Source organism: Notamacropus eugenii, chromosome 1 (genome assembly GCF_028372415.1).
Source record: "Notamacropus eugenii isolate mMacEug1 chromosome 1, mMacEug1.pri_v2, whole genome shotgun sequence".
In the NCBI taxonomy this organism is placed as follows: Eukaryota; Metazoa; Chordata; class Mammalia; order Diprotodontia; family Macropodidae; genus Notamacropus; species Notamacropus eugenii.
The window spans coordinates 603,399,191-603,416,184 of record NC_092872.1 but is presented as its reverse complement, the minus strand read 5'-3'; the positions used below and the strand labels follow the sequence as shown (position 1 = coordinate 603,416,184).

Genomic DNA, 16,994 nt, shown 5'->3' with positions numbered 1-16,994 from the left:
TCTTATTCCTTAAAACTTTTGATTGTGATATCTTGGGCATTTTCTTTCTCTATGCTACTTAAGTCCTAGTCACCACCAAAATAAAATTTCTACTTCCTTGTATATGGATTTTGTCGCTTTTGCAAGTCATGTTTGAAAGTTTTTCTTGTTAACATCTTTTAATGTTTATACGTCAGCTTTTTCTGTTCCAGCTCTTATTAAAGCACTTACTTAAGTAGTTTGGAGGAAGTACAATTTGAAAAGCAGTACAATTTTCTGCTTTTTTCATTTTTGTCCTACTACTCTTAATTTGCTTTCTCTTGTTTAATAATGCTTAGGGTTTTTTTTTCTGGTAGATATTCAATTCTTTATATGTTCGTCTATCTTCATTTTGCCCTATAGATGTCTAAAAATATTGTAAAACAAGTAGTTTAACCAACCTAAAACAATAGGTCTCAACAACTTACAGTTATGCCTTATAATCAGGGAGAATGTGGGCAATGTTGAAGTAACGACGTTTGTCTGTGTTGTTCTGATATTCCTTATTCCTTTCACCTCACATCTTCCCCCTAAACACCTAGAACAACAAACGCTCCTCTGCTTCCCTCCCTCTGTTTCCTACAACTCAGGAATGAAATTGATTGTATTAAATAATTCACAGTAACGTGTTAGGGTCTTAATGTGCTACCTGCTTGGGGCTTTTTGTATTTGTTTTGATGTTTTATTGATCATCTTGTTTAAGTTTTCCAATACCTACCCCCCCTACCCACTTGTAACAAAAAAGAAATTACTCAAGAATAATTGTAGCAATTACATTTAATAGCTTCTACAACATTCTATACCTGTAGCCCACTACCTCTCTACCAAGAAGAATATCTCATCATTTGTTGTTGCATTTAAGATATTTGTATTTTAAGAGCATGCTTCAAAATAAATTGATTAACTCAGTGGAATGAAACCGAGTAGTGGGGTTTCAGGAATCACTAGACTGAAGTACAGCATAGCTCAACGTATGTGTAAAGCCAATCCCATTTGTAGCATATTGGCTTATAATCACTGTTTAGACCAATACTTATTCATAAATACAAGATTTCTGTCAGAGTCATCTGAATCAACTTGCATTTATTATATGTAACTTCATGTCCCTGTTAGGTACAAGGCCTTGTGCTAGATTCTGATGATAGGAAGACCAAAAACAATAATATTCTGAAGAAAGTTTTAACAATCTGTGGTGGTTTTCTACCTCCTGAATGCACCAGGCCTAAGTATCTACATTTTATCTAACAAAAAAGTTTAAGAATGCACTTATGAAGATTTGTTTTGATTCTTGAATATCAAGCTCAGATGCTGTGGGCATTGTTGTTTGTTTTTGCTTTTCTAAAATTAAAATGTATAGTTCTAGGTAAACTTTAGATTATTGGAGATTCGTGGTTAGAGAGAAGGAATCATAAGAAAGGCAGTTAAGTTGTTTTCTCCAGCCTATGATTCAAACTAGCAACTTGGGAAACATGAGTTTACTAAAAGATGCAAAGAAGATTACTAAGTAAAACCAATCATGTTATTCTGCCAGTGATACAGTATTAGAAAAGCATCTGAAACTAGTTCACATGTGGTCAGCTGGACACTTTTGCTACTTTATGTAGTGTTCTGCTGAAACAGTCACATATACATACAGATATACACACACACATACACATCCATGTGTGTGTGTGTGTGTGTGTGTGTGTGTGTGTGTGTATGGATATATATTAAAAGCCTTTCCATTTCCTTTTTGATCTGTTAGGCATGTGGCTTCAAAAAAGGCTTCCTCTTTGTAAAATTTTATTTATAGTTTTTCTTCTGTTACAGCTGAAGGAATAAAGCTAAGAGCTTCAAAAACTGTTTCCAATGGAACAGCTATACCTGCTTCTCCTAATAATGTTGTAAGTATAATTAAAAAAAATAAAAACAGGTGAGAGTATTCTAGTATTTGTTAGGAGGCAAATGCATATCCCTTTCATTCTATAGTAATTATTTAAGTTCTGGGGTGGTAGGGATATGAGTGTGTGTTTACAGAAAAAAGAGAAAATAAGCAGAATATTTTGGTTTAGGATATGGAAAATATCACACATAATATCTAATGATTTGAGATTTTTAAGCCAAGATTGAAAAATTTTAAGCATTTAAAAATGTGTGATTGCCTAAGACTTTTGAAGTCAGCTAAGATGATGTCTTATATTAGGCAAGATGTTATCAGCTTTGTGTCAGTATCATTATTGCAATATAAATGCATTATAAAAATTAAATGCAATATTAATATAAATAAAAAAAGGAGCAGCTATGAAGCTCAGTAGAGAAGAGCACCGAGTCAGGGAAACCTGAATTCAAATACAGCCTCAGACACTTAAAGGAAGAGTGATTTTTGGACAAGTCAGCTGCCATTTGCCTCAACTTCCTCAGCTGTAAAATGGGGATAATAGTAGTATCTACCTGCCAGGAAATGTCATGAGGATCAAATGAGATAATAATTATAAAGCACTAAGCGCAGTGCCTGGCACATAGTAGGCACCATATAAATATATTATCATTACTGTTTGTAAAAGTTTACTTTCAGTTTAGGTTGGAGATGAGATGGACAGCTACATTTTTATATTAATAATTTCATAGCAATTGGAATCTGTCAGTTATAATTACCTGGCAAAGGCTTATCCAGAAAGTTGACTACTAGGTGATTTTGGTGGGGAGCATAACACTCACAAAAACAGCTTACTAATGGATTGTCATCTGCACAGTTGGAGAAAGTATACATACTGATGAAATCAGATCTTTTGAAATATTAGACTAATCTGTTTTTAGAAACTTGTTTTCTAATGTAATGTTTCTAAGTTTATTTCTTTTTTTTCTCCTAAGGTTATTTCAAAGTATTAGTTATCATAAGGGAATATCTTTTTTTCCCTAAATTATAACGCTTATGCTTAACCATCAAAGTAGATCTAAAGCAGACCAATATTGTTAGGTCTTTTGACAGCCATATCATACTTTGGGCTCATTAAATTAGAAGTCTTCTAAAACATCCAAGTTCTTCCCCCCCCCCCCCCCGCCCATTTGCTTATTTGCTTCTTTTAGGCATAGCTTCTTTGTTTTAAAGGGATATCAGAAGGTAGCTAGTCTAACTAGTCTAGAGAGATGGAACTCATTACCTTACATGCTACTTTTGAATAGCTCTAATTCTTAGGAAGTATTTCCTTGCACCAGGGTTATATCTACCTCACTGTCACTTCCACCCCTTGCTCCTAGTTCTACCCTCTAGGGCCAAGCAAAAAGTCTGATCTCTCTTTCACATAATCCTTGTTGACAGCTTTCTAGTTTCCCCTAAATCTTCTCTTGAGGCTAAACACCTCTCCTTTTCTTCCTCATGTGGTATGACCTCAAGTTCCTTCACCATCCTCTGGATATTTTCAGTATCCTTCCTAAAATGTGGTTACCTAGAACTGAACACGGTACTTGATATATGGTATGAACAAGTCAGAGTATTGTTTACCTCTTTAGTTCAGCATTTTAGATCTCTTAATGTAGCACAAAATTCATTAGCAGTTTTGATTACTTTAACTTGTATTTAACCTGCAGTCCACTGAGCCACCTTATTTTTTTTAAAATGAGGGTCTACTCTCTCTCTTTTTCACTTCCCCTCTTCCCTTATTGAAAAAGCAAGAAAGGTAAAACCACTATTATAAACATGTATCATCAAAAAAAAAAATAAACCCAAAAACCTGCAGAATTGGCCATGTCCAGAAGAACATCTCACTCTGAGTCCATCACCTGTCCATCAGAATGCAGGCAGCATGTTTCAGGGTGTCTTCTCAAGTTTGTTGGGCATTGCATTGATCAAAGTTCGTAAGTCTTTCGAATACAATATTATTAAAATATTATAATCAGTTAAATATTTTTGTCTATGGGTCATTTTCCTTTTTCTTTGATCTCTTTGAACCTCTGTATTTTTTTCAGAAAACTATCTAGTTGTGTCTGCTTGTGCAATTTTTTTAAACTTAAGTGCAAGACTTCATATTTATTTACATTGATTTCATATTTCTGGATTTAGTTTGTTCCAGCTTGTTGAAATTTTGGGGGGTCTAATTCTTTCATCTAGTATATTAAAGGTCCCTCCCAAATGTATGTCATGGTAAATTTGATGAGCATTCCATTTATATCTCTAATTAGAACAGAGTGAAAGATAAAGTGACCTATAGCAGTACACTGGAGACATCCCTCCCCCTTGATATTGATCGTTATGAATTCTCATTCTTTGGGTCTGCCTGTTGACTTCCACCTTTACCTTACTGTACTGTTATCTGATTCACAACACTCAGTCTTATTCTTTTGAATGTGCTGTTAAAATCCAGGTAAATGGTATCTAGAACATACTACTTATGACCAATGTAGTAACTGTCAAATAAGGAAATAAGGTCAGTTTGGCTTGACTTACTCCTGTGACTCAGTAATCATCACATCTCTAGTTATAGGATTATAGACTTTGGAAATTATCTAGATTAACCACCTCTCTTTGTACAGGTGGGAAACAGCCCCAGTGAGCTTTGTGACTTTGGTCACAAAGGTAGTAAATGCAGAGCCAGGGTTTATTTTGACATCCTCTTAGTTCTAATCATACTGCAGGATTCTGCCTCTCTCAGGCTGGTCTTGTGACACATCTCTTGTTTTCTGTGATTGACCAGAGGTGCTAACACAGTGACTCATGAATCAGATCCACAGGTTGTCAGTGCCTTGGAATGGAATTCATCCTGCCTAGGTGCTTGAGCAGGTAGAGGCTATCTTATTGTTCTTTTACTTAACTTGGGTTTATTTCCCTGTTAATCACTTGTCTTTCCGAATCTGAAAATCATTATTCTTAATAAAGTAGAGGCAAAATGGTGAAGGGGTTCATTGTTCACTGTCCAATATCTTAAGCCATAGAAATATCCTGCTCTGGGGAACCAGCTTGTTGTCCAAACAAATCTAAGATGGCCCTTTTTGTGGTTTTGCTGTTTATTATCAGCCACAGCTCTTACTGAGCTTTAATGTACTTGATGTTCCTCTTGCAAGACTGTGCCACTCGTACATTGGTCTTCAGTTACCCGCTCTCTCTTTCATCTCTTAGACATGTTGTTTTTAGATCTGACTTGTCATTGTGGTCCCTGTGCGGCTCTTAGCCTTTTTTGTAGTTTAGACACTTTGTTCCTTCTTCCTCAAGAGAAAAATTTATGAATGTGAAATCACAATGAATTCTTAAGATACATTCCATTTGAGTGCATTTCTCTTAGAGATTTAGTCTGTGGGATACTACTGAGTCTGTCTTTAAGATCTATCAGTTTAGAAGCAGCCGTCAGACGGCCAACGTTCCTTGGCTGATCTCTCTTGATCTTTGATCCTGCTCCTCTTAAGATTCCTGTTGCTTCATTTCTCCAAGAAGTTCCTCCATTTTGTTTTTCCCTCTGCTTTCTGAATGATGAAATTATCATTAAGGCAGGTCAAGAATTTATTAGATTCTCTACATTTAGCAGAGATGTCCCTAGTAGATAGTTAAAGCCTTCTATTATCTTGTATCTTGCCTCTGTGCTTGCTTTGCTATGCATGTGGCACGTCATATTAAAGGTTTTTTAACCCAGATAGTTGCTGAATGTGATTCAGAATTAAATTATGAAGCTTATAAGAATACTTTACCAAAAGGGGTTAGGTAAAGATATTGTGTATGATAAACTCTGTGAAGATAAAATGTTTGAACTGCTCCTGATAGTATTTAGTAATCTTTCTCCTCTTTTTAGGATGAAGACTTGAAGTGGGTAGAAGAAAATATTCCTTCTTCATTCACAGATGTGTAAATATCCTTTGTTGTTGTGCTTAAGATGGTTTAAAGGACTGGTTCTCAGATTTTCATCATATGCTTCTCTCCTTGGGACTGACAATCTCTCATATGCCCTATTCACATAAAAATAGTCCCTTCTTGAATGACAAAACTCAATTTCTTTGGCAGGAGCCCCTGTCAGTGAATTAAATTGATTAGAAGTAGTCCTTTGGTTCCTTTATGACTCTAAAGTCTAAGAGGTCTTTATGGTCCATCCTTCCTACCCATTCAGTAGGATCTCAGCAACTTCTGCTATTTCTAGGTTATCCAAATTTATTTTTGAGGCCATAAGGAAAGGAACATGAAAGCCAGAATGGTTCTTGAGATGTCTGGGGGTCTTGTTTTGGCCATTTGTAAGAGTCATAGGAGAATGGTGGAGAACTGTAACGAAACTGTTGAAATGTAAGCAGCACTGATTTTTGTGTTGATGATTAAAAGAAGCAGGCAGCAAAGGTAGTATTTGTGGGAACTCTCCAGACACAGTTTCCCATTAATCCCAGGTCCAAGCAATTTATGACATCTCTTTATGACACTAGCACTGTGCCCCTGTATTGTGCTAGTGAGTGTAGGGTGCTGTGACAAAAAGAAGGTACCTGGACTTTTTCCTCCTCTAAATTTATCACTTTGCACATCACTTTGTTCTCAGTTCCCCTCTGAGTTACAGAAATAGTCATACCAATGCTTCTACTTTTACATAACAGATTTTCCCTGGAAAAAATTCAGAAGTTTTTCATTTTAAGCCAAGGGTGGCTTATACCACAATTCAGTTCTGCTTCCCCCCCCCCCCCCCCCCCCCCCCATACAACTTCATGAACACTCTGTTTAATATTGGGTTTGTTATGATCAAAGGAGCTGTTACTTGAAGCATGATAGAAATATATGAGCTACTGTTATTAGTTCTTTTCCAGTCCCTTACTAGAGTGAAAACATCGTAATAGAGTAATGTGGTGATGTAATGGTTTCAGCATTAACTAAATGGTCATATAGGTTAATTTTTACTTAATCTTAGACATTGATCTCAAGTTGAGTTCAAGACTTTGGATAGTCCAACATGTGCCTGAAGCATGAATCCTCTCAATGACATCCCATATCATCTGTTTGAAGATCTCTAGTACCCAGGAAATAAGCCTTTCTCTTAGGCCTCTGGGATGAAGCAGGAGTCTCATCTCCCTTCTCTAGTTAGGCTCTTGGAGAGTCTTGATTTATGATTGCATTGTGATTCTCATTTTTTTCTCTTGTTTCAGAGCTCTTCCAGTGTTAGTGGACTCAGATGAGGTAAACTATATTTTTACATATAGTTAGATCTATTTTTCTATATCTAGAGCTGCCATGTGCATACACAATCTGAACTGTAGAAAAGGAAATTAGAGAAATTCTGAAAATGATTGCAGATATAATGGCAGCCCAAACCCCTAGAAGATGAATTCTGGTAAAAATAAAAGGAGTTTAATGTACTGGTTTCAAGGATTTGATCATGGTTACATGGTTACTATAGTTTCTTAGAGAATATACTGCTCTTAACCTCTTTAGTAGGGGAAAAAAACATCCCTAAAATTCTCTGAATTTTTCTGATAATGTATTACAAATTATTGGAGTGCAAGAGCTGTATGGTCTTGTAAAGCAGTATGTATATTAGACAACTTTGATGCTTTATCATGGAATTTCAGAGGTTGAAACTAAATGAGCGATTTGAATAGGATTCTGCTAGCAATGTTAAATATTGACATATTCCTTTTTTCATTCAGGAAATAATGATGACCAAATATGAAATGTCACAAAGAATGTTATCTTCAGAAAAGATAATGTAATTAGAGCCTACATAAATGAAGACTAGTTAATGGCAATGAATCATTCTCACCTAAGCTCTAAGAAATCTTCACCAGCTATGCATATGTGTTTATATGTATTGTTAGTGTCCGGTCATCTGACCTTTTTTTTTTTGCATACGTGAAACTCCCATCTCCTGCTTCTCTGCTATGCCATTGAGCTGTCCCCCCACACCTGGAATGCATGTCCTTCAGTTACAGTACAGTACTGGCTTTCTTCAAGACTCAGCTCAAGCAACACCTGCTACACAAGGCCTTTCCTGGTCATCTGTCCCGCCGAGCTACTAGTGCCTTCTCCTTGGATTACCGGGTATCTCTTCTGTGTGTATGTGTATAGGTGTGTATATGTATTTATATATATTGAGATGTGCTTGGGGGTTTGCGTACTTATTTCCTCTGACAGAATGTAAACGCTTTGAGGGCAGGGACTGTTAGCTTTTTTTTGTCCTTAAATCTATAATGCCTAATAAAGGGCCTGGCACACATATGAGGCACTTAAGAAGTCCTTATTAACTGATTTTTTTTGTTATATTATTATGGAAGTTTTATATATTAATATGAAATGATCTGGTATTGGGAAGGAATCTATAATTTTTTTTTAGAGGTGGCTCTTGAATGTTGTCTGAAGTGTCAGTTAGTTTGTTCTAGTTCTGGGAATAATCTAAAGTATCACACGCAAAGAAGTGCATAAAACATGTCCTTGCGTAGTGGGTGTTATGTGTGCGCTGCTCTGAAACTGTTTTCTTTGGAGTAAAAGTTTGGGATTTCAAGACAGCTACTTATTTTTTTAACTGTAATACAAACACTCGTTCTGATTGTACTTTTAGAAAGAATGTGAGTCTTCTGTGGTATTGCACAACCATATTTTGTTCTCTTGGGTTTATGCTTTATTATTTGATACTTTTCTTTTTTATATATAAAAATGATTTACATTAAGTAAAATATGGGTAAAGTTGAATTGCAAGTATGTTTATATATTTCTTGATTTTGCTCTTTTGTTTAAGTATTTTTACTAGCATAAAAATGCTTATCTCAGTTTTCTTCTAAAACTCAGGGGATGGTACAAGCATTATGCCATCTCTGGTGTGGAGAGGAGATGAAAATCCTCTTTTCACTTGCATCACGCCATCCCAAGAGGATCACTCAGCTGTTGTTGTCATTGTGTAAATTAGCATGTGGAAAATTGAGACTAAGGTGAGTGTACAGAACCTTAGATAACCAAGTTACTCAGATGCAGGACTCAGGAAGCAAGCAGGCTGAGTGGCCATTTGAAATACCTTCTTCCCTATGGCTTTCTGACAGCCACTTAGTCTGTCCCTTGGAGAAGATAATCAGGCTTAATATGCTTGCATTTCCAAGGAAAGAGCAACCTCGTTTTGTCCATAACCTTAATACGTTTTCTGTTTAGACAAATATTGTGGCGTTCTGTGACTGAGTTTATCATTATTAACTTCCTAAGTGTTAAAGCCTTCTTATTCCATCCTCAACATATTTATATATCAGTTTTTGTATTATATATTTATAACTTGCAATTCTAATACATAATTTCACACTTTTAGTTTTAATATCTTTTTATAAAATATAAAATGTTCTAAACATTAAGATGAAGTGAGTATATAGTATGATGAAAATGTGAATCATCTTTAAATGCTATTAATGCTGCTTTTTTTAACCAAAGAAGGAGAAGGCTTTAACTGATATTTAGAATGGAAGTATTATAACTTGAGCTGTTTATCTTTTGAAGGAGCTGTATTGACCTGGTGAGTTTAGGAGTTACTTAAGAAAATGTAGGTAAAACTAGCTTGAAAAATCTTAACTGCTTGCAAATATTTGTGGAATTTTGTGGGAAGATGAAGAATTTACCTTTCCTCTCACTAATTCACTTAGATCCTCTTATTTATACTTTCAGGCATATTTATAAGGAAAATTAATTCTGTTGTCTGTCTTAACGTCTGTTGAGTAATATATCTCAAAATTATTGAACTCTTATATTCAACAATTTAAAAAGAAAGCAAACCTTTTGAAAATGAAAGGTTTTCATATGAACATAGGCCAGATATTTTAAATGACCTTAAAAACATTGGTTTTGAAGACATGCCATTATGTTGGGACATAGGTCTTAGAATGAAAAATAATAAACAGGGATGTGAGCTTTCCTTACTTTACTTTTCACCATGCATAGGACAAATTTATCCACTACAAAAATGATGCATAGGTAAATGTGTTAGATTCAGGTGTTTAAATTAAGCACAGTTAGATGTGCGTAGGACAAAAACATCTGTCACAGAAATTACTTTTCAAAGAACTGAGATGATTTTCCTACTTTCTGGTTCCTAGCACTTTACATTTAACGTCTTTCAACCCTGGGAGGGGTGAGGGATGGAGTGGAAATAACACTGTGTATTGTAGTATTCTAGTGGAATTTGGAAATGCAGCATTCTGGGCTACCTGACTGCAGTAGCTACAGGGTGGTGACAGTGGTGATTTTGGTTGTGAAGAATAGGGAAAACTACCTCTAAATCAACCTGACCTCTTTCCCTCCTTAGAGTTTGTAAGAATACATACTTTTCCTTCTGTAATCAAAATGATTTAAGAAATTTTTTGACTCAAAAACTTTTTCCCCACCCTCAGAGAAAGGAATATATCTCTCTTGCCTCTATTGAGATGTAATTTTAGATACGTAATATGAGAGTTTATATTTTTAAGGAGATGCTGCTGGTTAGTGGAGCAGTAGCAAATACACATAATTATTGGCATAGGTGTGCTGTAGGATTTGTGACAGAGTCCTGCATTCATCATCCTCAGTGTAATGGGGCTGAGAATTCCTTTAAGGGTTTCTAAGTAGCCTCATACTTATGGGGCTTCATAGCCCTCACACTGAAAGTTAGTTGGAGTGAGGACCATAGGACCATAGCTTATAATGAAACAGTTGGAGGAGAGTCTCTGTGTAGGGTCATTATAAATGTTAGGGCTGTTGATAACCATTTTAGTTGCTGTTGCCTATGGCTTTTTCAGCCTGTGCCTTAATGGTATAGGATAGAACCTTCTTTTAAACTCCCAAGATAGCTCTTTTTGATCAGGTAAAAGGAGAATAATTTACTATTCAAGAAGTCTATTGATTTATATAACTGTTAAAGAGAATATCTGAAGCAGTATAATATGGAATCTTGTATTTTGTCCTATATGACTGCCTCTTTCCATATAAAGCATTTAGAACAAACTTGGATTTTATTAAATGTACACATTTTTAATCTTTAAAGTGATAACCCATTGCTTTGAGTTAGAGTAATGCATATTTTATTTAAAGGACAGCGTGTTCACTTAGTTGATCAAAAACCCTAAGAAACATGACTTTGTATTATCAAATAGATTGTTGGATAGAATCTCGTAAGACTTACTGTTAGTGCAGATAGTTTTTAAAAACTATATCCTCATAAGGACCCAGAATATTTCCTCTGTAATACAGAAAGTAGTTGCTGATTGATGTATAGTATTTGCTATATTTTTGTACCATTGTAATGTAAAGACCTTGTATACAAATATGCATATGAGGTTCATAATTTTATACCCTTTATCTTGAAGGAATTTTGTTCTGTTGTGCCAGATTACAATTCACTGTATAGTTGAAGAATGTTATACTGGATTATTAAGTTAATATTTCTGGTTCTTTTGTGTAATCAAGACCAACCAAGTAGCAATAGAAAACACAGTAAGCCTTAAATTAAAAAGTTAATTTAGCCACTTAAAGTTCTAAAAATATCAAGTGCACATGTATAGTAAAATGAGGTTGTTTTTTTTTTTAAGGGAATGTTTTTAAACATGTGAGAGCAAAATTGCATTGAGTTCCAAAATTAGGAGAAATGCATTTGAGAATGAAGTTAAGCTGGGATGACATTAATATTATGATATTTTTGTAATTAAAGAATTGATGTCATTAAAAGTTTGATTTGAGAGCAAAGGATTTTCATTACTTGAAAAATTGATGTATTACTGTGCCTTAACGTTCTGACTTTTAATAAAATAATTTCTGAAATTGTGAATTATCTGCTTCTTGTAAAAATATCAAGAGTAAAGAAAAGGTTTGTCATCTTTTGCAAGAAATTAGTAAATCATTAGTGAATTGAGGTGCTAGTCACACTCACACCAAGGTTCCATCAGAAATTCACAACCTGTCAGTACCTCAGTTTCCTCATAAGTGTCATTCGTTACGATGTGGATGAAAGCAGAACAAGTCCTGAGTTCCTTGAGGCACTAGTGGACTGTGTTCTAAAATATATTAGCAGATTTTCATGATATAAAAAAGCATAATGATATCTGCATTATAATTTCATTTGTTACATTCAGTTCAACAAATCCGTTAAGTGTTTAATCAATATAAACTGTCTTGGGGCAGAGCGGATCCTGGATCAGTGAGATTAAGATGTCTTCTCCAGATATAGAGCACTGGGAAGTATCACTTGGTAATCAAGGAATTTAGAATTTCTAAGGAATCTCAGGTAACTGGCCCCAGTGTCTCAGGGTCTTATTGGAGAGGAGCATGGGCACATCTAGCACATCTAGACAATCACAGACACCACCAAGTTGTGTATATAAAAGGATACAAACAAGTTTAAGATTGGGGCTGATGTTGCCTTGTAATGAAGCTCCACCTTCCTCCTCATATATTGTCTGTTCTCTACCAGGTTGTATGTTTTATTTATTTTTTTACACCCTCTGTGACTCTCCCAAATATACTTACTAGCTGCTCGATACTCATTTTAGCCAGATGAACATGCTGGGGGTGGTAAGGGAACAATCCATAAAGTATATGTCCTCTGTCCCAGTACCAACCTTAATGGCACTGTTTATGGGATCTAGAAGAGTCAGAGAAAGACCAGTACGGTATATAGGGTCTGTCCTTCAGTTATTTCTAAAGCACAGGTCCTATGATCACACGCAAACTCATACTCCCTACTTAATAAACTCCAGGGCTCCCTATTACCTCCAGGATAGAATACAAAATCCTCTGACATTCAAACCCTTCATAATCTGGCCTTCTCCTTTCTAATCTTACACCTTATTCCCTAACCCATATTCTTCAATCCTGTGTCACTGGCCTCCTTGCTGTCTCATGAACAAGATATTCCATCTTTTTTAAGACATTCTCCCAGGTATTTTCTCTTGCTGATCCTTGTACTTGAAATGCACTGGCTTCTTTTAAGTCCCAACTAAAACCCAGTTAATTCTAGTTTCTTCCCTTTCTTATTTCGTACTTATCCTGTATGTAATTGATTTGTGCATGTTTATTTGCTTGCCTTCTCCCATTAGATTGTGAGCTCTTTGAGGACAGAGACTGTCTTTTGCCTCTTGTATGCACCGTGTCAGGCACAGAGTAGGTGCTTAATGAAAGTTTTATGACTTTGACTCAGACCTGCACCCCCCATCTCAGGAAAATTCCTAATGTAATCAGGGCTGTCCCCACATGTAGCTTGGGTTATACTGTGTGGCTGAAAGAGAAATAAAATAGACATCTCCAGCCTCTTCCCACTTCTCTCAGAGGGAGACTTTCCTGCCAGAGGGGAAGCAGGAGATTGGGGTCAGAAGCTTCTTCTAACCTCAAAGAAAGGGAGAATTTGGCCAGAATTAAATCTATCTGATCCTTTAAACATTGTTAGTCTAGGGGAGGAGGTTTTCAAGTTTAAGCCAAACTTCTAATTGCTGTTATTAGGGGGCAAAGGAAGACCTAAGCTTTATATTCAAGGCTCGACCCTTTCCCACTGGGTGCTAGTTCCACAATGAACACACGTAGGAAGTAGCAAAGAAATCCGTTGTACCCAAGTTGACAGCAAACAAATCAGAGAAAGTATATATAGGAAAATACACCAGACAAAACAGCAAAGGGAGTGAGCTAATGGCTCAACCAAGAAAAGAATCCTGGATCTCACTCAAGGGGAAGTTTCCTGAAGTCTCTAGGGTAGCAAACTGGAGACAGGGACATGATAGAGACTGCCATCTACTCTCCTGTCAGTTTGTTCCCAGAGTCTCTTCCTTCATTTGGAAGCCAGAAACACTAAAACCTAAAAAGCCAGAAGAGACTCCAAGAGATCTGAAGATCCTGGAGCTCTCCTTTCTCCCTCTCACCAATTCCGTCCTGCTGCTCATGCAGCTGCAAGGCATTCATCTCCACCAATAAGGAGAGATTCCCATGTCAATGGACTTGTGAGACTGGAGTTGCATGAACATCCAGCTTTCTAAATAATTTATATGATATATCTTTAGGGTCCTTTGCTCTAATATCCTTGTAATTTTGTTTTTTTCAACTACTGAACATTTACTTTCTTCCCCTCTCACCTGCCCCAACTTAAAGTAGAAAAAAGAAAACCTTTGTTAACAATTAAACCTATAATAAAATGGAGTGAAAAAGACTGAGAAAATGTGAAATACCTCACTGGAAAAATAGCTGACTGGAAAATGGATTTGAGGGAAGATAATTTAAGAATTATTGAAATACCTGAAAGCTATGATCAAAGAAAGAGTCATATTTCAAGAAGTTATCAAGGAAGATTTCCCTGATAACCTAGAACCAGGAGGTAAAATAGAAATTGAAAGAACTCACTGATCACTTCCTGAAAGAAATCCAAACTGAAACTCTTGAGGAATATTATATTTAAATTCCAGAGCTTCCAAGTCAAAGAGATACTTCAAGCAATCTGAAAAACAAATACTGTGGAGCCACTATCAGGATCACATAAGATTTAGCAGCTCCTACATTAAAGTAGCAGAGGGCTTAGACCACAATATTGAAAAGGCGTTACAACCAAGATTAACCTATCCAGCAAAACTAAGTATTTTCCCTTCTTTGTATCTTCTCAGAACTCTGTCATTTGGGGCAGTTAGAACAATTCTGCATAGAAATTGGTTGCCAGAGTAAGATGATTATGTTGCGATGTAAAAAGGAAGGGGGGGAGATGGTCAAGAAAAAGGGATGCCCTGGAAGAAGGGGAAGAGAGAGGAAGAGTAGGGAAAATTATCTCACTTAAAAGAAGTGCACAAGAAAGAGCTCTTACTGTGGAGGGAAAAGTGGTTGGGGGGCAGGCAACTCTTGAAACTCTTCTAAATTGGTTCAGAAAGGGAAAACACACACACACATACATACATACTTAATTGGTAATAGAAATCTATCTTTTCCCACAGGAAAGTAGACAGGGAGAGGGTTAAGGGAAAGGAGAACAACAAAAGGGAGGGCACTGCACCACCTAGCTGCCCGTAAATGCATAATCAGTAAAAGAAAGAAAGACCAGATCAATGAACTGGGCCTGCAACTTAAAAAAAAAAAACACTAGAAAAAGAGCAAATTAAAAATTCTTAAACACCAAAATGGAAACCCTGAAAATAAGAGGAAAGACTAGTTAAAATGAAAGTTAATAGACAAAACTATGATCTGGTTTGTTGAGAAAAAAAATTTTTTTTACAGGTAATTGATAATAATAAAATAAAAATAATGTAAAAAATATTTTTCAGTGTTTAATGTTTGAGGCTTTCCAGCAGATGGTGCCAAAGTAATTGCTTTTTGTGGAGTATCTCTTCAAAGACCAATTTAGCTAGGAGTCTTAGTGTAGGATTTAGAACAGAAAGGGACCTTAGCAATCTTCTAGGCTAAACCTAGAGTCTGTGAACTTGGTTTTTAAATATTTTGATGATTGTATTTCAACATAATTGGGATTTTTGTCATCCTTTCTGTTTCGTTTTATGTATTTAAAAACATTCTGAGACAGGGGCCAGACTGCCAGGAGGGTCTATGACAGGCACAAAAAAGTTAACTCCTGGGCCAAGCCAGCCTTCTCATTTTATAGCTGAGGGAACTAAGGGTTAGAGAGGGGAAATGATTTGGTCAAGGTCACACAGTTAATTAGTAGCAAAGTAGGAACTAGAATTCAGGTGTTCTGACTCCCAGAATTGTATTCTTCCCCCTTTACCCTTCTACCTCTCACATCTAGGACAAAGAAGAGATTAGATGGACTTGGAAAGGTCAGCTATGCTTTAAAATTGAACTGGCTTTTTAATCTGAGATTTAAATTCTTAGCTTTAGCCTGTTCATTCCACTCTGTGAAATCTTCCTTTCCTGTCTTTCTTCCTAGTTTACAGATTCTTGTGGCTTCTTCCCTTTAATTTCTATCCTCATTTTCTCAATCTGTTAAGCAACATAACCCAGCAGACTGTGGAGAGGATTGGAATCTGTAAGGGATTTCAAATTCCAGCTCAACCACTTCCTTTTCTGTGAAAGTCACTTCTACCTTGTAGATACAATCGAAATAAGCTTATCTGTGTATCAATTACTTCCAGTTTCCAAAGAATTCATTTTATAATCACTTTTATATATGAAATGAATGAATGATTTGTCTTTCCCCCTTAGATCAGAAGACATAAATTGCTTAGAGTGTATGTATTCTTATGAAACAAGAAGTTCTTTTATAAAAGGACCTTCCTTTTTACAAGAATACACACTTTTTTTTTACTTTTTAACTTGTGCTATCTATTTTCATGTATTTATTATCTTTCCCTTCCAGTCTCCCACCCAATTGAACAATAAAATAAAAATAAAAGCCTCCTAACAAATGTGCATAGTCCAGCAAAAATAAATTCACTCATTGGTCACATCCAAAAATGTATGTCTCATTTTGTATTTTTATGTCCATCATCTGTCCAGTAGGAGGTGGATAGGATACACTCTTTTAAAGGGAAATAAGATTTTATTAATATCTTTTGTTTTAAAATCATCTGTATTTCCCAATGTGTTCTCTTCTCTCTTCCTTTCCTAAAGAGTCATTACTTACAAGAAAGAATAAAAATGAGGAGGAAAAACAGTTCAACAGAAGTAATGGAAGATATGGGGGGGAGTGGAACTTGACCTTATATACAGTATTTCACACCCATTACTCCCTATCTTTGCAAAGAAGCTGGGGGAGGTGCCTTCTCTACATTCACAATGCATTCACCATATTCATCATTTCTTACAGACATTCTTTTATTAATAAAATTTTATAGCATATTACCTATGAAAAGGATCAGGGTATACTGGATTGGGCAAGAATTGGCCTTGGACTTAGGAAGTCCTAAGCTTAAGTCTGAACTCTTGACTGGATGGCCCCGGGCACCTCAGCAAATTTCCAAACTCACCAGATAACTCTTGAACATTGTAAGCTGTGAAAATAGTTGCTTATCAGCACTTTACCTCTTTCTTTATAAAGGGAGACAGCTCCCTTTTTGGAGACCTACTCCAAAAAAAACAGACCAAAAAACCTGAACATGATGGAAATGCAGTTGATTAGTTAGCA

The 16,994-nt window shown here is 36.0% G+C and overlaps 1 protein-coding gene across 3 annotated transcripts in view; it reads left to right on the top strand.

Annotated features, from left to right (window-relative positions):
* TMEM87B (transmembrane protein 87B) overlaps positions 1-11,720 on the top strand; it is a 57,332-nt gene extending 45,612 nt beyond the window's left edge. For all 3 annotated transcript variants that reach the window (XM_072634681.1, XM_072634679.1, XM_072634680.1), the window contains 4 exons: positions 1,828-1,901; positions 5,775-5,827; positions 7,099-7,129; positions 7,600-11,720. In XM_072634681.1, coding sequence (XP_072490782.1) covers positions 1,828-1,901; positions 5,775-5,827; positions 7,099-7,129; positions 7,600-7,662 — 221 coding nt within the window. In that variant the 3' untranslated portion in view covers positions 7,663-11,720. The remainder of the gene's footprint in view (positions 1-1,827; positions 1,902-5,774; positions 5,828-7,098; positions 7,130-7,599) is intronic.
* The last annotated feature ends 5,274 nt before the right edge of the window (positions 11,721-16,994 follow it).